At 43.6% G+C, this 24,390-nt stretch overlaps 1 protein-coding gene across 1 annotated transcript in view; it reads left to right on the top strand.

Moving 5' to 3' along the window:
- lrrc73 (leucine rich repeat containing 73) overlaps positions 1–17,873 on the top strand; it is a 50,957-nt gene extending 33,084 nt beyond the window's left edge. The window contains exons 3-6 of the mRNA XM_028820685.1: positions 496–618; positions 11,095–11,195; positions 11,646–11,838; positions 17,543–17,873. Coding sequence (XP_028676518.1) covers positions 496–618; positions 11,095–11,195; positions 11,646–11,838; positions 17,543–17,613 — 488 coding nt within the window. The 3' untranslated portion in view covers positions 17,614–17,873. The remainder of the gene's footprint in view (positions 1–495; positions 619–11,094; positions 11,196–11,645; positions 11,839–17,542) is intronic.
- The last annotated feature ends 6,517 nt before the right edge of the window (positions 17,874–24,390 follow it).

The following is a 24,390-nucleotide window of genomic DNA, read 5'->3' as shown; positions in this document are numbered from 1 at the left end:
ACTCCTAACTGCGAGGCAGCAGTGCTACCACTGCGCCACCGTGCCACCCGCAGGAGGATCCTGTCTTAGTTAAACTGTAGATATTGAGGGTCTAGTGTCCTCTTTGCTGTTGATGTGTGTGGTATCATCATGCCAAGATCAAAAGAGCTCACTAAGGCCCTCAGAAAGAAGATTGTGGACACCTATGAATCCTGCAAGGCATTTAAACAGAATGCCAAATTATTTGAAATTAATCATTCCACTATAAGGAAAGTCCTCTACAAGTGGTGTAGATTTCAAACTACTGCTAATTTGTCTAGGACTGGCCAACCCAGCAAATTCTGCCGAAGAGCAACTACACTGGCAAACACTGATTGGGATCATTTCACTTTTAATATGCAGTTCCCATTCTCTTCATTTTGGAAATGTATGACTGTTGTGTTTATTTTTGCTTATGTATATAATGAAAAGTGTAAGTACCAGCATTTTGGGTTGTTTTTTTTTTCCCCCAAACAGGATTGAAGGAACTGACCCTAAGTGCAAATCCTGCTGTCACTTGTAAAGGATGGGCTCGCTTAGCCATTGCAGTTGCCCACAGTTCCCAGCTCAGAGTTTTAAACCTGGACTACAATCCCCTAGGTAAGTGAATTCCACCTCTCTGTGCGTCTGATTTAATTTTTCTTTTTTTGACTTTGTCCTGTAATGTGAATTGTAGCGTGCTGTGTGAAAGGCACTATATAAAATAGTCTTTGCCAGATTTCACTTTAATTTCAGGTCTCCTTCTTGTCTATCTTTGTTTTTGACCACTACAGTAATCGCAAAACAATGAGCAACAGAATTGAAGACCTTCTGATACTAACAAACAATCAGTGTACAGAAACAATCAAGAAAGCTAATAGGATGTTAGTATACATAGCACAATGTATGGAGTATAAGGAAAGGGAGGTTATGTTTAAGTACCAGTAATATAAAACACTAGTGAGGACTCATCTGCAGAACTGTGAAGTTTTGATTTCCTTACTTCAAGCAAAGACATAGCAGCTCTAGAGGAAGTCCAAAGAAGAGTTATTTTGGACAATTGAGGTGAATAGAACAGACATGCTTGTTGGGCTGGATGGCCTGTACTCATCATCATTTTTCAAATGCTCTAATGGGTGAAAGACACATTTTATATAACACCTTTTAATAGACAACTATATCTTCAAACAAACAATCTGTTGTTTTATATAGCACCTTTCTATAGCGAGCACCATCCACTTTATAAGTACAGACATGCAGAACAACTGTTTACAGGCAGGTTAAGTGACTTGATCAAGGTCACGCAGTCAGTTGCAGGTGACAACTGAACCAGCAAGATTAAAAATGACCTAAAACTGTAATAAAGTAAACTCATTCAAATGAGACATTTTTAATAGCAGGACAAAACCAAATGTAAACATCCATTAAGAAGATGAGTCCTTGTGCCCCTTTGTGTAAGTGGAAGCTCTTAAAAATGTGGCTTCTTTCTCTTGATCATTAAAATGTATTGTTTTAATTGGAGTAACCAGGAAGGGCTGACATTTCACATTTTAGTTGCCAACCTACTTATGAAAGATCAACCAGAATGCAAAGCAACTTTGACCCGGGGCCTTGCAGCTATAAACATGAATAATACATCAAATACATTGACATTTTAAAAACAAGCAAAACAACATTTAATATGAGAACAAGTCCTTGCTTATTCCTTTAGAGGATTATGGCGAGTTGAAGCTTGTCCTGTCAACATCAGGAACCAACCCTAGATCGGATGCCAGTCAATCACAAAACCCAGACACTCAAACCAGGCCAATTTCATTTTGCTAGTCAGTCTAGCCAACACATCTGTGAAAAAGAATTCACACAAGCACAGGAAGAATGAGTCAGGTGCACACTGATAGTGGCCAGGCTGGGAGATGAACCCAGGATCCTACAACAGTGTGGCAGAAATGCTAACTTTTCTGTTGAAATTCATCATCTGAATAAAAATACCATTCATGATTAATGTACTGTCTGTTTAGCTAGCAGAACAGTACTTGTGAGTACGACTGCTTCATCTTGGGAGTGCACAGGGCGTCATTCTCTGCTGTATCAAGCCTCATAACCTGCAGTTTTCTTCACAAGCAGCCTGAAAACCCAGAAATCATTTATAGTGCCTGCCACATTCACACCAAACAACCTGGGCTAATGTGAGGCAATATACAGTTAGGTCCATAAATATTTGGGCAGAGACAACTTTTTTCTAATTTTGGTTCTGTACATTACCACAATGAATTTTAAATGAAACAACTCAGATGTAGAAATGAAGGGATTGTGTTAAAAATGTTTTAGTTGCCTCCCATTTTTATGCAATCGTTTTGTTCACCCCACTGAATTAAAGCTGAATGTCTGCACTTCAACTGCATCTGAGTTGTTTCATTTAAAATTCATTGTGGTAATGTACAGAACCAAAATTAGAAAAAAGCTGTCTCTGTCCAAATATTTATGGACCTAACTGTAGCTCCTCCAGGATCAGCACCACAAACTTAGTGCCAGGCATACTGTGAGTGCGCTCTGCAGAGGTTCATGACTGACACATCAGTCTTTCCTGTGGGATGGAAAGGCTGATCAAGAGGATCAAAGTAATCTTTAAGATCACAACGCCCAAAGCAAATTCACCTGACAATTACAGCCAGCAGGCCAATTAATTGAAATAAATCAATTATCTTTAGAGGAATTGTGAATCCACTGCATTTTATTGGGGTTGGGAATACAGTAATCCCTCCTCCATCGCGGGGGTTGCGTTCCAGAGCCACCCGCGAAATAAGAAAATCCGCGAAGTAGAAAACCATATGTTTATATGGTTATTTTTATATTGTCATGCTTGGGTCACAGATTTGCGCAGAAACACAGGAGGTTGTAGAGAGACAGGAACGTTATTCAAACACTGCAAACAAACATTTGTCTCTTTTTCAAAAGTTTAAACTGTGCTCCATGACAAGACAGAGATGACAGTTCCGTCTCACCAATTAAAAGAATGCAAAACATATCTTCCTCTTCAAAGGAAGTGCGCGTCAGGAGCAGATGTCAGAGAGATAGAGAAAAGCAAACAAATCAATAGGGCTGTTTGGCTTTTAAGTATGCGAAAGCACCGCGGCACAAAGCTGTTGAAGGCGGCAGCTCACACCCCCCTCCGTCAGGAGCAGGGAGAGAGAGACAGAGAAAAACAAACAGTGAAAAATCAATACGTGCCCTTTGAGCTTTTAAGTATGTGAAGCACCGTGCAGCATGTCGCTTCACGAAGCAGCTGCACACAGAAGGTAGCAACGTGAAGCATAATCTTTCAGCATTTTTAGACAAGCGTCCGTATCGTCTAGGTGTGCAAACGCCCCCCTGCTCAATCCCCTACGTCAGGATCAGAGAAAGTCAGCGCAAGAGAGAGAGATAAAGTAAGCTGGGTAGCTTCTCAGCCATCTGCCAATAGCGTCCTTTGTATGAAATCAACTGGGCAAACCAACTAAGGAAGCATGTACCAGAAATTAAAAGACCCATTGTCCGCAGAAATCCGCGAACCAGCAAAAAATCTGCACTATATATTTAAATATGCTTACATATAAAATCTGTGATGGAGTGAAGCCGCAAAAGGCGAAGCGCGATATAGCGAGGGATTACTGTAACTTGCAATATGATTGATGCAAGCACCATAGCTTTCCTAAAACTAAATTCATCATGCCAGGTAAAATTCCTTTGCATTAATTCTTACTATACAGGAAGACCAACCAGTGGACCTTCTGTTAATCAAAAGCACATTCTTGGACATCCCAGTTTTTATTCTTGTTTGTCCTTCTTTAAAAAAAAAAAAGAAAATTGTCCTTCATGTAGGCTTGATTCATACATTGTTAGATTTTAATTTTCAGCTCATTATGAATCTGAGCAGAGAAGAAATCATTTTGCATCATGGAAGAAATGTGAGACAGCACAGTGGTGCAGTGGTTAGCACCTTTGCCTCACAACTCTGTGAACTTGTGTTTGATACTGAGCTTGGCCTCTGACATTCTACATGTCAGTGTGAATTTTTCCCCAGGCTGGTTGGTTTTCTCCTGCAAACTAAGGTTGACTGGCAACTCTAATTTTGCTTAGTATGGATATATGATAGACTGGCACTCAGTCCAAGACATGGGGGTGTAGTTTTTAATTTTGTAAATTAATAAATTCACTATGTATCAAATGTTTCTTAATCTAAGTTTTAGACTTGTAAAAAATTGAATACCAGGAGGTTTCCAAATATTTCTATTGTCCACAGTTGGCTGTATGTTGTGGGTGAACATTTTTTCGATGCATAAAAATTAGACTCATTGGCAGTGCATCTCTTTACATAGATGCTATTATCCAAAGGGTATCCAAATTTATTGAAATAAGTGAGTGCAGGAAAATAATAAATGAACTTTATATAAAATGGCTAAAAATTATACATGCTTACTCATAAATATGAGCAGACCACACAGTGTAGGCACAGTGTAGAAATTAAGTGTAAGAAAATAATATGCAGTGAAAATGAAAGCAGTTACATGCAGATTGTGAAGAAATCAAGTACAACTGTAAACTTTTTTTTTTTTTTTCTACATGAGATTTCAGAAACTCATTGGCATAGGAAATTAAAAAAAGTAGAAAGGTGAACGCACCATACAGCTTATGAAAACAAATTACATTAATTATTACTACATTTCATCTCTCAAGATAACATACACTACCAATCAAAAGTTTGGACTCAACCACAGTTTTCTGATAGCAATTAATGTTGTCTTTTTATTACAATACCATTAAATTGATTTTAAAATATAGCTGAAGCTAATGGCTAATACAATAATCCCTCCTGCATCGCGGGGGTTGCGTTCCAGAACCACCCGCGAAAGGTGAAAATCCACGAAGTAGAAACCATATGTTTATATGGTTATTTTTATATTGTCATGCTTGGGTCACAGATTTGCGCAGAAACACAGGAGGTTGTAGAGAGACAGGAACGTTATTCAAACTGCAAACAAACATTTGTCTCTTTTTCAAAAGTTTAAACTGTGCTCCATGACAAGACAGAGATGACAGTTCTGTCTCACAATTAAAAGAATGCAAACATATCTTCCTCTTCAAAGGAGTGCGCGTCAGGAGCAGAGAATGTCAGAAAGAGAGAGAAAATCAAACAAATCAATAGGGCTGTTTGGCTTTTAAGTATGCGAAGCACCGCCGGTACAAAGCTGTTGAAGGCGGCAGCTTACACCCCCTCCGTCAGGAGCAGAGAAAGAGAGAGAGAGAGAGAGAGAAAAATAAACAATCAAAAATCAATACGTGCCCTTCGAGCTTTTAAGTATGCGAAGCACCGTGCAGCATGTTGCTTCACTAATCAGCTGCACAGAAGGGAGCAACGTGAAGATAATCTTTCAGCATTTTTAGACGAGCGTCCCGTATCGTCTAGGTGTGCGAACAGCCCCTTGCTCAATCCCCCTACGTCAGGATCAGAGATAGTCAGCGCAAGAGAGAGAGAGAGAAAAGTAAGCCGGGTAGCTTCTCAGCCATCTGCCAGTAGCGTCCCTTGTATGAAATCAACTGGGCAAACCAACTGAGGAAGCGTGTACCAGAAATTAAAAGACCCATTGTCCGCAGAAATCCGCATACCAGCAAAAAATCCGCGATATATATTTAAATATGCTTACATATAAAATCCGCGATAGAGTGAACCCGCGAAAGGCGAAGCGCTATATAGCGAGGGATTACTGTACTGCTACAAATGACATTGGTGTGTATTTCAGGAAGAAGCCGAGTGAGGACCTGTAAGACTTCTGCTTCTCACCTATACACTCTGACATACTTATCCTCTGATGCAGTTGTCCATCTCTGTCTTCCTCTTCTTTTTCCGTCCTGGTTATTTCCAGTTTCCCCTCTTCTCTCAAGACAGTAATAAACCCCTTTGTATGAAATCTTCAGTTTCTTGGCAATCTGACACATGAAATAGCCTTCATTCTGGAAAAAAAAAACAAAAAAAATAGACTGACACATTTCTTGAGAGAGCTGCTTCATTTTGACCATTTTTTGAACCCAGAACTGAACTTTACCAATGCTGGTGCCTTGCAACCCAAGTAAACAGAATAACAGGTTTCAGTGGTGCTAATGCAATTACTGCTATCCCTTACAATTCCTGGGGGTTAGGGGTACAGGACTCCCGCAAATGTGAAAATCTGTGAATACATGTTGAGCCCCCTATCTCACCTCCTAATAGTATACTGTTGACCACAAGCCTTACCAATAACATGCAGTTGATTATTTAACATATTCTATACCAGGGGTTCTCAAGTCGGTCCAGGGGGCCCAGTGTGGCTTCAGGTTTTTGCTTCAACCAGATACATAATCGGTGACAACTGATAACACTGATCTCAATTAATTAGGAGGTATTTTTTCTACTCTTATTTATATTATGAAAGCACAGAGGCATGAGTTTTACATTTATAAGACATTTAGAAATATTTCTGATTTTGCAATAGATTTAAATGCTAAACTCACTTTTGTTGCTTTCATTATATTTTGCCCTTGATCTGTGCAGTTTGCTCCCTTCATTATGTCTTAATAATGACAATTAAAAACGAGCAGAGCTGACACCCAGGCAAACGATGCTGAATCATGAAAAACTGCAACTACTTTAGTGTTAGGCCCACTAATTAGAAGACAATAGATTAATTAAACAATTAGAACACCCGGAAAACAGAATGAACATCAAGATGAAAATATTGTTAAAAAGAAAAAAAAATGCATTATTTCCATATAACTGCTTAGTACATTTTCATATATATATATATATATACTGTGTATATATATACAGTATATGTATTGTGACAGATAGGGGGCGCTGTCGTCCCCTCGAACCCTCAGATCAGACGCCAGATAAAAGTCCAAATGTTTACTTTATTATAATAATAAATGTGCACAAGCACCTCCACTGTACTTAATAATAAATCAATAATAATCCCAAATACACAATAATCATAATCCTCCACACCTCCCAGCAGCTCAGTTACCCTTCCTGCCAACTCGGCTCACTGCTAGGATCTCCCACAGTCCTTTTATACTTCTTGACCCGGAAGTGTTTCTGTCCCTCAGTCCATGTGACTTTATAACACTTCTGGGTCGGGTAAAAACTCCTTTTCTTCAGCCCGGAAGTACGTCATTTCCTCTGTCCCCTCGACTGGGAATTTCTTCCGGGCTATAAGGCAAATAGAAGTCCCTGGGCCTCCCTGCAGCGTCCCCTGGCGGCCCCCATGGTATCCAACAGGGCTGTGCATTAAAACTCCAAGGTCCATAAGGCCCTGCTGGAATTCGGGGCACCTCCATGTTGCAGGCCATATATCACAATATACGTATCTGATACCCATTCTTATGGTGAAAACATGAAAAATGTGTGCATTTTTTGCTAAAAATATTAAGTTACTTCCTGGAAAGGTGGCATTCATAGTAAACAGGAAAGATGTCATTGCCACAATGCTGTGTGTTTGGCTTGAAGGTCAGTCTCCCCCAAGTTCAGTAGCTGAGAGTCCTGTCTTTAAGTCAAATGCACAGCATTGTGGGAGTGACAGCCTTCCTGTTTACTACTTGAAAAATAATTTCTTTTTAATAATTACTGACAAACCTGGCGATAGGCTGATCCACAAATCATAAACCCGCGAATCTTGAAGGGCGACTGCACAAAGGTGTTTTTTTTTTTCTACCTGACTAATTAGGATAAGCTAATGGAGTTGACCATTAGGCCATTGAATGAATGCCTGCTGAAAATGAGGCCTTGGCTGTATTTTAAAATCAATTTAATGGAATCTTGATAAAACAGGTATCAATTTCTATCCACAAAATGAAGATTTCTGGGTGTGTCTAGACTTTTCACCCGTAGTGTATGTCTAACAGGGAACTGTACTTTCTCCGGTCCTGTTCAGCCTATATACATCGGACTTCCAATACAACTCGGAGTCCTGCCATGTGCAAAAGTCCGCTGACGACACTGCTATCGTGGGCTGCATCAGGAATGGGCTGGAGGAGGAGTATAGGGACCTAATCAAGGACTTTGTTAAATGGTGCAACTCAAACCACCTACACCTGAACACCAGCAAAACCAAAGAGCTGGTGGTGGATTTTAGGAGGCCCAGACCCCTCATAGACCCAGTGATCATCAGAGGTGACTGTGTGCAGATGGTGCAGACCTATAAATATCTGGGAGTGCAGCTGGATGATAAATTAGACTGGACTGCCAATACTGATGCGCTGTGCAAGAGAGGACAGAGCCGGTTATACTACCTTAGAAGGCTGGCGTCCTTCAACATCTGCAATAAGATGCTGCAGATGTTCTATCAGACAGTTGTGGCGAGCGCCCTCTTCTACGCAGTGGTGTGCTGGGGAGGCAGCATTAAGAAGAAAGACGCCTCACGTCTGGACAAACTGGTGAGGAAGGCAAGCTCTATTTTTGGCATGGAGCTGGACAGTTTAACATCTGTGGCAGAGCGAAGGGCGCTCAGCAGGCTCCTATCAATTATGGAGAATCCACTGCATCCACTTAATAGTATCATCTCCAGACAGAAGAGCAGCTTCAGCGACAGACTGCTGTCACTGTCCTGCTCCACTGACAGATTGAGGAGATCGTTCCTCCCCCAAACTATGCGACTCTTCAATTCCACCCAGGGGGGTAAACGTTAACATTTAACATTATACAAAGTTATTGTCTGTTTTTCACCTGCATTATTATCATTCTTTAATTTAATATTATTTATTGTATCAGTATGCTGCTGCTGAAGAATGTGAATTTCCCACTGGGATTAATAAAGTATCTATCTATCTATCTGTCTATCTATCTAACCATCCACCTTGCTTAATTCAGTTTAGGACGATGGCATCTGAGAAACCAGTTTTTTTTTTTGTGTTTGTTTTTGATAGACGTAGAGTGGAACTACTCTAAGATTTATGGAAAAGTTCATTGAAATGTGACAAACCCTGTTGGTGGCGTATATGTCCTCCTTTTAGAAATAGCTGGAAGGCTTTATCAAAATCACTCACCTTTGCATTTTGTGTAAATCTAAATCATGTTTGTTTTTGCTCCCCTTTGTATTTTGTTTAAATCTAAATCTTGTTTGCTTTAGCAAACTGCTGTAAACCACGCAGCACCCTTCCTGTAAAGGCTTTTAGTTACTTGACTACTTCTGGGTTATTCATATGATCCAGACGCTGAAATTCAGTATCTGTAACTCATCAGGACAGAACACAAAGCACGCCTTTAATTCCTGACACACGCCATTAATGACAAATTGTGCCAAGCTCTAGTTTACGGAAACTCTTACAAAGTCTACTAAATTATTTAAATGAAAGCTTTTAAAAAAAAATGTCTTGAATAAATTACACAAATCGACATCCCTGCATGGAATTTGCATGGTGTGGAACAGGCACAGAGTGTCGTGTGAATTTGTGTGGAATTGGTTTCGGTACAGAGGGTGGGATAAAAGCACATGTCCAGCTGAAACTCCATGTTTCACATCTTAAAAGCACTAGCCAAGTGTGTAGTTGGAGTGTACAATTTCAGCAATGGCAGATGGAGTGCCAAGGTCAGACAGTGAGTCAGGGATGAGAACGGAACCAGCATTTGTGTGATTTCAATGCGGTCATCACCCCAGGTGTTGTGCTTCTTCATTATTTGAATAAGTTAAGTCGGCAAGTTAAGTGAATGGCTTAGATCACTGTGAAAACATCCATCCATCCATTATCCAACCCGCTATATCCTAACTACAGGGTCACGGGAGTCTGCAGGAGCCAATCCCAGCCAACACAGGGCGCAAGGCAGGAAACAAACCCTGGGCAGGGCGGCAACCCACTGCAGGGCGCTGTGAAAACAATACCATGATTAAAGCAGTAACCCTTTGACACCATTTTGATTGTTTTACAATGAATACCTTCAAGTTATGGCACAGTTGTTTCCATCTTTTAACGGTATGAGTTTTACCAGGTTAAGTGACATGCTGGGGGCCACATCTTAAGTCGGTGGCTAACAGAGTTCAGATCATAATCCAATTGAGAGTTTGTGGCTGGACTTGATAAGGCTGTTCACAATCACCATGACACCTCAGCAGGTTTGCAAAGAAGAGTGGAGAAAACTTTCAGAGCTGACTGAAACAGAGAGGGCGGCACGGTGGCACAGTGGGTAGCGCTGCTGCCTCGCAGTAAGGAGATCTGGGTTCGCTTCCCAGGTCCTCCCTGCATGGAGTTTGCATGTTCTCCCCGTGTCTGCACTCCTCCGGGTACTTCGGTTTCCTCCCACAGTCCAAAGACATGCAGGTTAGGTGCATTGGTGATCCTAAATTGTCCCTAGTGTGTGCTTGGTGTGTGTGTGTGTGTGTGCGCCCCGCGGTGGGCTGGTACCCTGCCCGGGATTTGTTCCTGCCTTGTGCCCAGTGATGGCTGGGATTGGCTCCAGCAGACCCACATGACCCTGTGTTAGCATATAACAGGTTGGAAAATGACTGACCGTCTGACCGATACAGAGAGAGACCTGTGTACACAGACTTAAGTCTGTCACGGCGTACATTTACTAAATAACGACTTAAAGGGGTGAATACTTGTGTGATCAATTATTTTGTGTTTTGTATTTGTAATTAATTTACAATTTAGACCATGGTTTCAGATATCTGTTTTTCACTTTGACATTAACGAGTCTTTTTCTGTTGATCAGTCAGTGTAAAAAAAAAAGGCAAGTTCAATCCACTCTGATTCCATGTTGTACAAAATTAAAATGTGAAAACGTCCGAGGGGGTGAATATTTTTTTTTATTGGTGCACCACGCGTAGCAGAGAGCCATCACAAGTGATAACGTAATGACGGCAAAGCTGTGGGAGGATTGCCGAGTTAGTCGAGGGCAGCAGCTGCATACCCACTGAGAGTTCATTTCAAAAAACTGCATTCATAAAGAATACCAGTGAGAGTGAGAAGTATGCTGAAAGTAACTCATGGGGTCTGTAATTCACGGAGATTACTTAAATCACCCATTTGTTAGCCCTCACCAGCCCTTTGCCCACTAACCTTCTCCACCCTTTTCACTTCCTTGCTTTTCAGGTGATCAAATTGCAGGAATGCTGGCAGTCGCAGTGGCTTCAAGCCGAACGCTGGAAGTTTTAGATTTAGAAGGGACGGGCCTAACCAACCAGTCTGCACAGGTCAGTAGTCTGTAAGAAGGTGACCCAAAGTACTCTGGGAGCCCTGATCTGCTTGAGAGTCTCCCACCGTTCTGATTAGCACCACTTCTAGTTCATTATTGACACTCCTAAACACCAAAGGTAAGCTGGCCATATGTTAGGTGAACGTGGCTCTTGTTTTCTTTGTGGTCAGGCTCCAGTGGCTCATGTTTAGGAGAGGTGCGTACCTTATGTTTTATCCACTGATATCAGAAATGGTGTTCCTGTCAATTATTAAAAGGCTTTCCACACAGATGACTGCGGCTGCCAGCTTTTTTATTGTGCTGATATTTGTTCATGGGAGTGTCCTTTTGTCATTAAGTGACCAGCTAGATACTAGAGTTTTACTCTACATCTCTGGGTCTTAGATTAAAAAAATATATATGTGTGTGAATGAGATGTTTTATCTGAATCCTGTGTAACCTCCTATAGATCTTCCTTGACATGGTAGAGAACTACCCGACATGCCTGCGTATGTTGATCCTGGCAGAGAACAACATCAGCACTGACCTGCAACAACAGATTTCAGACCTGCTCTCAGAAGGAGAGGAGGAAGAGGACAAGGATGGAGAGGCGCATGGCAACAGCACGGGCAGAGAGAAGACAACATGGCGATCCCAGAGCAGTAAGCCAAGAGGCCAGCGGTCTGTGCGTAAACCCTGTCCCCCCCCACACGCTCATGCACGAGAAGACCTCATTTATGTGAATGATTTCATTTGCATGCATGAGTGAAAATATAAAAAGGCCCGTTGACAGAAAACCGTAGCAGTCTTTTAAATCCCCTGACATGGGAGCAACTTGAATGGCTCTATGTATTAACCCCTTAAAAGTTGTTTATGCCACTCAGTTTAAAAAATGTCCACATACTGTACAGTTGGTTACATGAAAATGTGGCCAATTTGACCTCCACCTATGATCAACTATTGCTTTTTGTTGCCTAATTTTTACTTTTTTTTTTCTGATAACACAAGGGAGTTCGACTAATACAAACAAAAAAAACAAGAAGCTGGTTAAGCCTGCGGCATATTACAAGACTTCTTGTCAGAGGGCATGTCAGGCATAACTGTAGTTGCTTATCTTGTTGCCTGAGTATGCTGGATTACATGACCATAAATCGCATCATGATGACTTTCCAACACACGTTCACATTTCCAAAATATGTCAAGCTCATCCCTGTTTCTGACAGCCAATAATGTGCTGCCAAACTGAGCTGGTGCCACATGAATACTTTAGAGCAGGGGTCTTTGGGGTCCTGGAGGTCCATAGTGGGTACAGGTTTTCATTCCAACCAGTTTTGTAATTAGGATCTAGGCCTCGCTGCTAATGAAACTTGTGTTTCATTATATGGCTTTTTAGTGTTGTAATTCTTCCAAGACAAATCTTTATTACATTGCGGAGTTTTTGTTTTCACAGAACATCATTTATATGTTTTGTGGTCTGGGACCGATTTGTACCTCTTGGTCCTTCTTGTCTCATTTATTTGGAAAATATTTTACTAGTACGGGTACTTCATGATGCATTCAATAGTTTTAAATGGAAGCACGTTAGCTGAAGAGCTGGTGGGTCCTTTGTCATTTGCACCTCATTGCTATCTTATGGCTGGTTAAGAAAACAGGCAGAAAGCAAACCTTTAAACAGGCAATTACATTTACAACATTTAGCAGACGCTCTTATCCAGAGCGACTTACAACAGTGTAAGAGCAGTTCATTTCTCGAAGTGGAGCCGTGCGGGATCGAACTCGCCACCCTCTGATCCCCAGTCAGGAGCTGATACCATTACGCCACCGCGGCGGTACCGTATATACTCGCGTATAAGTCGAGACTTGAAACCTGAAAAATTGATCATTAAATCAGACCCCGACTTATACGCCCTTTTAAAAATACGACACTTCATTTTATTTTTTTTTTTTACATCTTCTTGCCTCCTTCAATCTCACATCAGTTTCTCAGACACATCGAATTTTGTTGCAGCAGCGCAGTTACCAATTTCTTTCGCCACTTCAATGATCCATCCATCCATCCATCCTCTTCCGCTTATCCAAGATCGGGTCGCGGGGGCAGCAGCTTGAGCAGAGATGCCCAGACTTCCCTCTCCCCGGCCACTTCTTCTAGCTCTTCCGGGAGAATCCCAAGGCGTTCCCAGGCCAGTCGAGAGACATAGTCCCTCCAGCGTGTCCTGGGTCTTCCCCGGGGCCTCCTCCCGGTTGGACGTGCCCGGAACACCTCACCAGGGAGGCGTCCAGGAGGCATCCTGATCTACTCTGAGCCCCTCCCGGATGACTGAGCTTCTCACCCTATCTTTAAGGGAAAGCCCAGACACCCTGCGGAGAAAACTCATTTCAGCCGCTTGTATTCGCGATCTCGTTCTTTCGGACACTGCTCATAGCTCATGACCATAGGTGAGGGTAGGAACATAGATCGACTGGTAAATTGAGAGCTTTGCCTTACGGCTCAGCTCCTTTTTCACCACGACAGACCGATGCAGCGCCCGCATCACTGCGGATGCCGCATCGATCCGCCTGTCGATCTCACGCTCCATTCTTCCCTCACTCGTGAACAAGACCCCGAGATACTTGAACTCCTCCACTTGAGGCAGGATCTCGCTACCAACCCTGAGAGGGCACTCCACCCTTTTCCGGCTGAGGACCATGGTCTCGGATTTGGAGGTGCTGATTCCCATCCCAGCCGCTTCACACTCAGCTGCGAACCGATTCAGAGAGAGCTGAAGATCACGGCCTGATGAAGCAAACAGGACAACATCATCTGCAAAAAGCAGTGACCCAATCCTGAGCCCACCAAACCGGACCCCCTCAATACCCTGGCTGCGCCTAGAAATTCTGTCCATAAAAGTTATGAACAGATTCGGTGACAAAGGGCAGCCCTGGTGGAGTCCAACTCTCACTGGAAACGGGTTCAACTTACTGCCGGCAATGCGGACCAAGCTCTGACACCGGTTGTACAGGGACCGAACCGCCCTTATCAGGGGGTCCGGTACCCCATACTCTCGGAGTACCCACCACAGGATTCCCCGAGGGACACGGTTGAACGCCTTTTCCAAGTCCACAAAACACATATAGACTGGTTGGGCAAACTCCCATGCACCCTCCAGGACCCTGCTAAGGGTGTAGAGCTGGTCCACTGTTCCACGACCAGGATGAAAACCACACTGTTCCTCCTGAATCTGAGGTTCGACTATTTGACGGACCCTCCTCTCTAGGAACCCCGAATAGACTTTTCCACCACCCCAGTCTGCCAATCCAGAGGAAATACATAGAAATAAAAGGCCGTGTGATCTGTGGTTACTCTCTCAGGTGGGCATTAGCATATCATAACCTCTTGGACCAATAGCGTGAGTTTTCCGCATTCGACTTATACGACTGACAGTATAAAATACCAGAAATTATACAGTAAAATCAAGTCCCGACTTATCTGCGGGAGAACTTAAACGCGAGCATATACGGTAAGTGTTTGAATCGTAATAAGCAAGTTAACTAAAACTAAGCCCAATAAATATTGTTTCTGTAGTAAATAAATGGGTTCTAATTAAGAAACTGGTCAAAGCAAAAACCTGCAGGTACTGTGGCCTTCCAGGACGCAATTCTGTGGCCCTGCTTTACAGGTACGGTGGGTTCAGGCACATTTTCAGTCCTCTTTTTTTCCCCCTCTTTCCATTCTATCATAGTACGTAAAACACAAAACAACCAGACAGACGGGACCCTTCCTGTTTGTGAGGTCCAAAACACCCATGGGTCCTTATTCTTTGTAGCTTCATTATATGCACTGTACTTCCCCCTGAGTGTTCATTGGTTGTCGGCTCTGCCACACACAGAAACACCACCCCCAAACCATTTGGTTTTAGTCGGGGCAAGTCACCGCCAGGGCCGTCTTAACGCATGGGCACACTGGGCAGTTGACCGGGGGCCCCATTCTAATCTATGCATGATGTGACTTGTTGAGTGGTTGTGTAGGTAGGGGTCCCAGCGCACTGCTTTGCCCAGGGGTCTATAATGCTGTTAACAGTGCCCACCTGGTCTGAGTCACTGGGGATGTCAGGCTATGTGAATGAGGGTCACAGGATTGCACCTCATCTGCCTCTAACTTTGTAAATCTGACTGAAAATCACTGAAAAAATTGTGTGATTTGACAGGGCCTTTAAATGAGGGGGGATTCTACAGAAAAGCAAAAATAAGAAGATACAGTACAGTAATCCCTCCTCCATCGCGGGGGTTGCGTTCCAGAGCCACCCGCGAAATAAGAAAATCCGCGAAGTAGAAACCATATGTTTATATGGTTATTTTTATATTGTCATGCTTGGGTCACAGATTTGCGCAGAAACAAAGGGGGTTGTAGAGAGGCAGGAACGTTATTCAAACACTGCAAACAAACATTTGTCTCCTTTTCAAAAGTTTAAACTGTGCTCCATGACAAGACAGAGATGACAGTTCCGTCTCACAATTAAAAGAATGCAAACATATCTTCCTCTTCAAAGGAGTGTGCGTCAGGAGCAGAGAATGTCAGAAAGAGAGAGGAAAGCAAACAAATCAATAGGGCTGTTTGGCTTTTAAGTATGCGAAGCACCGCGGCACAAAGCTGTTGAAGGCGGCAGCTCACACCCCCTTTGTCAGGAGCAGAGAGAGAGAGAGAGAGAGAGAGAGACAGATAAAAAAATCAATACGTGCCCTTCGAGCTTTTAAGTATGCGAAGCACCGTTCAGCATGTCGTTTCAGGAAGCAGCTGCACAAAAGATAGCAACGTGAAGATAATCTTTCAGCATTTTTAGACGAGCGTCCGTATCGTCTAGGTGTGCGAACAGCCCCCCTGCTCAATCCCCCTACGTCAGGATCTGAGAAAGTCAGCGCAAGAGACAGAGAAAAGTAAGCTGGGTAGCTTCTCAGCCATCTGCCAATAGCGTCCCTTGTATGAAATCAACTGGGCAAACCAACTGAGGAAGCATGTACCAGAAATTAAAAGACCCATTGTCTGCAGAAATCCGTGAACCAGCAAAAAATCTGCGATATATATTTAAATATGCTTACATATAAAAATCCGCAATGGAGTGAAGCCGCGAAGCGCGATATAGCGAGGGATTACTGTATAGAAGAATACGAAGAGAGAAAGAACTGGTAGGGACACAAAATCTAGAGACCACCATCTGTTGGCCAGTCCAGGACATAAAGTCAATTTACACAAACTAGAACTCCATAGGGTGGCATAGTGGTGAGACAACTGGGTGACCGTCCCTGGCGAGACACTGTCTGTGCGTGGAGATTGCATGTCATCTTTGTATCTTCACGGTTTTTCTAGGGGTATTCAAGTTTTTCACACACATCTTAAAGACGTCCATGTGCAGTGAATTGGCGGCTGCTGTGACTGCATTCACGAGTCTGTCCAGTCATTCAATGGGACTCCATCCAGGGTTGGTTACTTGTCTTGTAACTCATGCTGCTTGGATGATATTATTAAAGTTTTATTTATAAAGCACCTTATCATAAATTAAAGCTCACTTAACAAAGAAAATCAAAATTATACTCTTATGTGCATAAAAATGTTAAAATAGCACAGAATATCATAAAACAAGTTAGCATACTGTATATACAGTAGCAAAATACTTTTTATTATTGTAAAGGATGAACTGATTGAGTAAAGACTGTCAGGTCTGAATAAACGAATGATAATATCGAGCAACAAGATGTATTTGAAGGTTGACTTAAAGGAGGGTACATCAGTACGTTTATAGTGTGCGCCAAGTAGGCAGATGGGTGACAGGAACAGAAAGCAGCCCAGGGCCTGAGGATCTGAGTAAGCATTTGGGTTTTTACAGACAGAGACGTTCAGAAATGTAAGAAGACGCAAGGCCATTTAGGGCTCCAGTTCTGCGACCCGGAGTTTGGATTAAATGGCCGGCTACTTAAATACAAAACCAAGGATGTTCAGTTTTACTTGCAGAGTTTATGTAAAATAATGGGACAAATGCATTTGTTTCCCTCTCTCTCTCCCTCCCTGGTTCTTATAACGTGTCAATTGCCAGCCTCTGACTCAGACAGGACACCCTCAGTTGCCACTCCTCATAAGCAGGGAGTTCAAGTTGGCACAGCAGTGGCCTGATGCCAGTTCTACACAGAGGACCATTCATGAGGTCAGGTGGCTCCTCGGACCAAACAGCACACTAAAGTGCCCTGCCATTCAGTTCAGGGCTGCCTGCACCAGTGGAGGACTCCTAGGGCAGTGCCAGGCAGTGTCGTACTAAAGGAGCTGCACCTGCTGATGCCATCCCCAGCTTGAACGCCCTTTCCCTCACTAACGTAAATATATATTTTTATCCCCCCCAGATTCCAGCTCACAGATGGTTCTGATGACCTCCGGCCTGGGTGACAGTCTGCTTGCCGAGACCGAAATGTGACCACAGATACTGCCGAGCACTGTCAGGTGACGCCGATAGCGAGAGACCAATCATTTTGCATGATCCTTAGCACATGGATTTGATGAAACAAGTTGTGAAGAGGCACAAGCTTTTTGAACACCAAGTGACTTCAAAGTGAATTATTTATTTTACAGATGTATAGCCTATTTATAATGTGACCGTTTATATCTACACACGGGTATGGCACAAGCGTGGGGCCGTGTCGTGCTTTTCTGTTCTAATAAACATCTTCTGAAAGATCACTGCGTCAGAGATTTTGATTTTCTTTAATTAGTGTTCATCAGACAGTGCAGCTCTCTGGCTGTACGGCTCCAAGTTCACAGGTCCCAGCCTGACCAACTGTCTGTGGGATGTTTGCACATTGTACTTGTGTTTGTGAAGCTCTTCATTACATATTATCAGTATTATTATTAACTAGCTGTGTAAGCCCGTGCTGTAAAAATCCTAGAAACTATTGAATTCGTCAGAAAATAAACTGAAATGTAGAGATGTCAGGTAATGGAAAGGAACTACCCTGGGCGTCTCTCTCCTAGGAGGATTCGTTTAGCTGATGTGCTCGCCTCACTTGTACATTAGCAGCGGGAGGAGAAATTAAAAGGGATACCGTTTTGCCGATGTTAGCGGCTAAGCGACTTTGTCTTTCTTTGGAAGTTTCGTTTTGCTGACATGCTGGCCCCGCTTGTGTTATTAGTGGCTGTATTATCGTAGCATTTCCCTCTACTTACCCTTTACCTGTTTTCTTCTACTCGTCAAGTTCGTTACCGGGTTGGTCTACTGTTGCACTTTAAGATTAACACACGCATACATAGCTATACGCATACACACAGACCCTAATCACAACAGTGCCCCATGACTGACACACACACAGCTGGTTAACCTCTGGCACTTTAAACCACACAAGTGCCTTAGGAATAACACAGCCTGTAGGAATATCTCAGCACTTTAAGAGACTTACTTATTACTGGCATGAACAACATACAATGTTTTAAAGATATCTCAGACCCAAATATTACTTTTGGTCTCCAAGAATGCATTTAAACATACAAAGGCTCAGCACTCTTGACTATAAGCCATTTATCAGCCAGGAATACCTTACTTGATGTTCTGTTCCCTACTATTGAGTGGAGCTCTCACCCTCAGCCTTAATAAACCTCGCAGCACAGAGGTGATGGCAACTCTCCGGCCGCACCAGGTGCTCAAAGAAATCTAACTTATTACTTCAATCACTCTAGACATTAAGACAAAGCATAGAAAGTTAAAAGCAATATGGTATTTATTACAGGAATAATAATAATACCAGTGGAACAAAGAATAATAGAAAATAAAAGTGATAGTAAAGTCTGGATATATCTTGTCTTTAGAAAAAGCTTACGAAAAAGTAAAGATGACAAGGATGAATGTCGCAGGCGGCTTGTGATCGAGCACTCGTAGTTGCTCATGATGCTTTTCTGATGACCAAATGGAAATGGCTGCACGATGACGTCACTCGGTTCTCTTCCGACGTCTTCCTCCCTCCTTCCTTACTATATCGCTCCTCAGAATTTATTCTAAAATTCTACCGGGGGTGTTTGCAAGATGTGATTGTTAGATGTTCTGATTGGCTGGCTGTCAATGTGATGAATGAATTCACTGTCCATTTTCCCAAACAATAAAAAATTTTTTGAGGTGTCGCTATGCCTTCCTTTCCCAGGCTGTAAAATAATTAGATGTCCATCATTTCTCAGGTTATTAAGTAATTGATAGCCTGGGCCACCAGCATGTCTTCCTTTCTTTGTTGGAACAGCTGCTTTAAAAGTGAGATATAACTCGTATAGTTCATCTGTTGTCTTGTCTTGAACAAAATATAATGGAAATATAAACCAAAATGTGCAGATTTTGTACCCCACAACAGTGGCTAAGTGAGTTGTCTGTTTTCTCAGAGGTGGAGCCCTTACCCCGACTCCACCTCACACTTCCGGGCCAGACAGACAGACACACACACACTTCCACGCGTAGATGTTTATATATAAGATCATTTGGCTGCCGCCTTATCCAAGGTGACTTGCAACATTTGAGTAACAAAAATCTAAGTTAGCGTAAGCGGTCCTAATTTGACGTGTTCACGAGAAATACTTATGTTACAAAGTTTTAATGTTTAAACTCCTGGGGGTGGCTCTTAAAGGGCTAGGACCACCAGTGAAGAATGAAACATCAGAAATCACTTGAGAGATCAGCAACATCAGAATAGCGTAAAGCAACACTCCACACGCCTATATTACCGAGCTCCATTTTTTCAAAGTTTTGTGAAATGGAGTAATGTCAGGCTTTGTTGCAGCTACAGAGGTCCTGCTGTTTGTAGCAGAACTTGCAGCCAGGTCAACAGCACAGTTTTATTTTAATACTAGACAAAGAGCCCGTTTCGACAACGTAAGATGAAACGGGCACGAGTGGAATAGTAATAAGCATAAGCACGACAAACCTGATATAGGTGTATTGAATGAATGCGTAATTAGGCCTCGAGCTGTACTCGAAATCGCCTTTCAGGCCTCTAGAGCTTTAATCGAAGTCGCCTTTCTCTTTGAATTTTTGTGGCCATAAATCCGCTGCCTCCTGCGATGTTGGGGTTGGATGTCGGTCAAAGTCGCCTTTCTCTTTGAATTTTTGCGGCCGTAAATCCGCCGCCTGCCGCGATGTTGGGGTTGGATGTCGGTCTCGTAAGGTTTTTCGGGCAGCTGTGCAGAAGGTGACTGCGCATTTGGCTTCAGACGGACGTGAGTGAGGAGACTGGCGAATTATGTATTAAGATTAACTAGGGGGCTTCACCCCCTGCTCACTTCGCTTGCCAACCCCCCAGCCTGCACTTCGCGCCAACAACTTCACGTCTCTGCCACTCACGTATGTGGATTTCACTTTCACCAAACAACAAATCTTTGAATTCTCGCATTTACGCCTCTTCATTGGGAAGAAACATTACTTCTCCCTGATGGCAACACGAATTAGACGATCTACAAGTCTCCGACTTAAAGTTTAACGCCAAACAATATATTCAATCTCTTTTCACTGTTCCGTTATTTGTAATAATTTCCGTGTGCTTGTGCTAATGCGATCTTTACTATCATTTTTTTTGAGACTTTCGAATTTTCATACTTCCTCTGTCTCTAACCTGCTCTGCATGTGTATCGTGCCAACGTTTTTGAATTCTTTACAACGTTCTACTTTGTCATCTACTCTTTGTCTTTTATTTCCGGCCCCGGGCGTTGTTAAATCTCTTGCCACTAAGTCTCGTCTCGCGGGACATGAAAGCGTCTCTCTGAGAAAGTCACGTCTCGTCCCAGGATTTTTTTTATTGTAATAGAGAGATAATTCTTTACGTTTCCATAGCTCTTTTCTTGCTATTCGATGTCCTTCAGTGAGTGGGGAGCCACTTCAACCACCACTAATGTGTAGCGTCCACTGGGAAGATGCGATGGCAGCCATTTTTGTATCAGTCTGCTCAGCACACATTAGCTGTTAGGTGATGAGTGAGGGAGAGCCAGTTAGAGACAGGGGGTGATTAGGGGGGCCAGAATGACCAGGCTGTGGGGGGCAGTTTAGCCAGAACAACGGGATACACCCTACAGCCTTTAATGACCACAGAGAGTCAGCACCTCAGTTTTACGTCTCATTCAAAGGACAGCACAGTGTCCTCCATCGCTGCCCTGGGATCCGCACTCAGGGCACAGGCTAAGCACCCCCTGCTGCCCTCACCAACACCTCTTCCAACAGCAACTCAAGCTTTTCCTAGGTGGTCTCACATCCGCGTACTGGCCAGGCCTGAACAGGCTTAGCTTCAGGTGGATGAGCTCTTGTGAAGTGCTGCTGGCCTTGGTGCTCACCAGGGATTATAAAGGAAGGAGTAGACACGTTGCCATTGGTTTCTTCTGTGGTAGTAAGCCCGACCTTTTGGTTGACAAAGCGTGCAAAAGATTTGTCAGTGGAGGTTGCCAATCATTGAATTATGGCTCTTTGTTCATTGACCAAGTGTTTAAATGGTTCATATCAAGGGGACATCTCTGGTTGGCCTGTGACTGATCGGTCTTTTCAGACGAGACCTGGAAACTTCATTCCAAAGAGAGGTCCTGTGAAAAGGGTCTCGCTGCTGCCATGTGCCAAAGCAAGATGGGTAATGCCAGTCTGTCCTGCAAGTTTAAAAATCAGGTTGGAATAAAGACCTGCAACTACCAACCCCAATGGGCTGACCTTGCAGACTCCTGCTGAAGAAGGCAAAATTACGGAAGGCCACAACTGAGAAGTCACAGGGCCGAGCTGATCAGTGGTGGTTGTGTTTCAGTGGGTTTTCAGTACAGTTGTGGGCTTTTCAACAGCTAGTGTGTGTGGACACTTTTTATAACTTTAAGGTGATTTTGTTTTGGTACAGAAAACCAATCGGAAACAAAGAACTTCCTCAGCGTCTCTTCTGGCAGAACCCAAGAAATTCCTCCCCCAGACTGATAAAGCCTCAAAGTCAAAGCAAAAAGCAAGAAGGGACAATAAAAAGGAAAACAAGCGACAGAACCGAACAATAAATAAGTAGAAATAAGATCTACAGTACATTGAAAGCACAGACATCCCAGCTTGGATTGAGGGGTGACCCGGCTGGCAGGCCATATAAAAGGATGGCAGCTTTCTATCCTGGATGGGTGGCCATTATAGCAAAAGGACAGAAAGAGGGTACTGCCCAAAGCCATTTGTTCCTCCGGTACACTGGGTGGCAGCACCCCTCTGTTATGGGTCCCATTTGGAAACCCACAGGACTTCATGGGAGTTATAATTCTGGTGGGCAGCCCTTTAGAGGTCCCTTGGGTGCTGCTAGGGGGAGCTTCTCTGCCAGGCGGAAGTGCTTGTCCTGGTCACTGGACTGATGTGCCAACCGTACCCCTGGGTCGATCTTAAAAAAGGAGCCCTTCAGGTTCCCTGCAGCGAGTTGGAAGTGGTGAATGGTTTTGACAACTCAGTTGTGGAAGTTTTAATGAAAGAGCCTGCAAGAAGATCTTTTTGTTTAATAAAAATTTGTAATGTTTCCTCCGGGCGCTCCAGTTTCCTCCCACAGTCCAAAGACATGCAGGTTAGGTGGGCTGGTGATTCTAAATTGGCCCTAGTGTTTGCTTGGTGTGTTTGTGTGTGTCCTGCGGTGGGTTGGCACCCTGCCCGGGGTTTGTTCCTGCCTTGTGCCCTGTGTTGGCTGGGATTGGCTCCAGCAGACCCCCGTGACCCTGTGTTGGAAAATGGATGGATGGAAAATTGTTAATTTGAACCCTGGACTGGTGTGGTGAAGCTGTGCCTGGGGATTTGAGATGCTCCCTAAAGGCCACAATTGTATATGAAAGAAAAATATTTAATAAGCAGATTATATATGCGAGTGCAGGGCAGTCAGTATTGATTAAACCTACAGAGGGGCCAAGTGGCACACTGCAAGCCAGATGCCCGTGACCCTGTGGTTTTATGTAGCGCCTTTTATTGTGCACATCATCCCAGATTGCTTTATACGTTGAGGGACAACATTGAGAGGTTACTGGAGTTACTTATGGTCCACAAATCAGTAGCGGGATTTCTCCAGTATGTTAGTGGTCTTATATAGTGCCTTTCATAGTGAGTATCCCATCAGATCACAGTACAGCACTTCCAGTTTCTCTATAGTTGATGCAGTCAGAGGCGCATCTTGCATTGGCCCCCTCCTTAAATTCTGAACACCTCACGCCAGCCTGGCACTTATTTCAGTCCCAGTCAATCTCGGATGTGCCCTGTGATGGACTGGCACCCTGCCTTAAGCCTGGTGCTGCCAGCATTGGCTCCCATAACAGTACTTAAATGGGTTTGAAAATAAGGAGGTAGTATTTAACATTTATTTTATAGAGCAGAGTGCTGTGGAGATCTGCACTGGTGGGTCATCACACCGTCTGTTCCCAGTTCCTTCAGGTATTTTATCTTTCATCCCCAAGACAGGCATACTGTATTCGTAAACTGGCCTGAGGGGAGCGTGCCCAGTCATGGACTTGTAGCGTTTGTTTTTGTAGTCGGCGGTGATCCAGCCTCCTATAACGTTGGACTTGACCCACGGTTTGTGCTGTTATAACCCAAAGTCATTCGGCCACGCACGAATGAGCAATGGCCTGACTAATGGACAGTAACCGGCGTCGGGAGCCCGCACTAGACAGTGCCGGTCGAGACAAAAATTTACAGCAAAAGTCATCAACGCCTTCCGCGATGTGATTGCTGTATCGCCGTTTTTAACGGTCACTCTGTGCGCTGCCTTGTTTTTCACCTTCGCCTTTCCCGGTTTCATACAGATAGCGTTAACCTTCAAAACTGAACTCGGCGGTCCGCATGGGGGCGCTAAAGCGCCAAGACGACAGACTTTGCGGGCATAAGAAGAATTTGGAGAGAGGCTCCATAGCGCTAATTGCTGCCGATTTCTTCTCGTTCGTTTTAAGCTACAATACGCCTCCGACATTCCACTCTATAAGGAAGGTTTATGAACGACAAGTTGCTTCGCGGCCTGCAGGGATTGATCGCTGACGTCAACAGCCCCGCCTCCCGCGATGTATGACGCAAACAGACATTCACGCTGTTCGCCATCACCATGGCAACTAATGGCATCCTAGCCGTGCACGTAAGAGGGCTCCGCAGGCTGCGTTTTGATCTTTTTTTTTTATATGCCAATCTAAACAGACGTGATACATAATCACGGCCGGATTTTCCTATAGGCTAACTAGGCTTCAGCCTAGGGCCTCAAGATCA

This window comes from Erpetoichthys calabaricus, chromosome 15, assembly GCF_900747795.2.
Source record: "Erpetoichthys calabaricus chromosome 15, fErpCal1.3, whole genome shotgun sequence".
Lineage (NCBI taxonomy): Eukaryota > Metazoa > Chordata > Cladistia > Polypteriformes > Polypteridae > Erpetoichthys > Erpetoichthys calabaricus.
The sequence above is the reverse complement of the archived record's forward strand: the minus strand, read 5'-3'. Positions and strand labels throughout refer to the sequence as shown.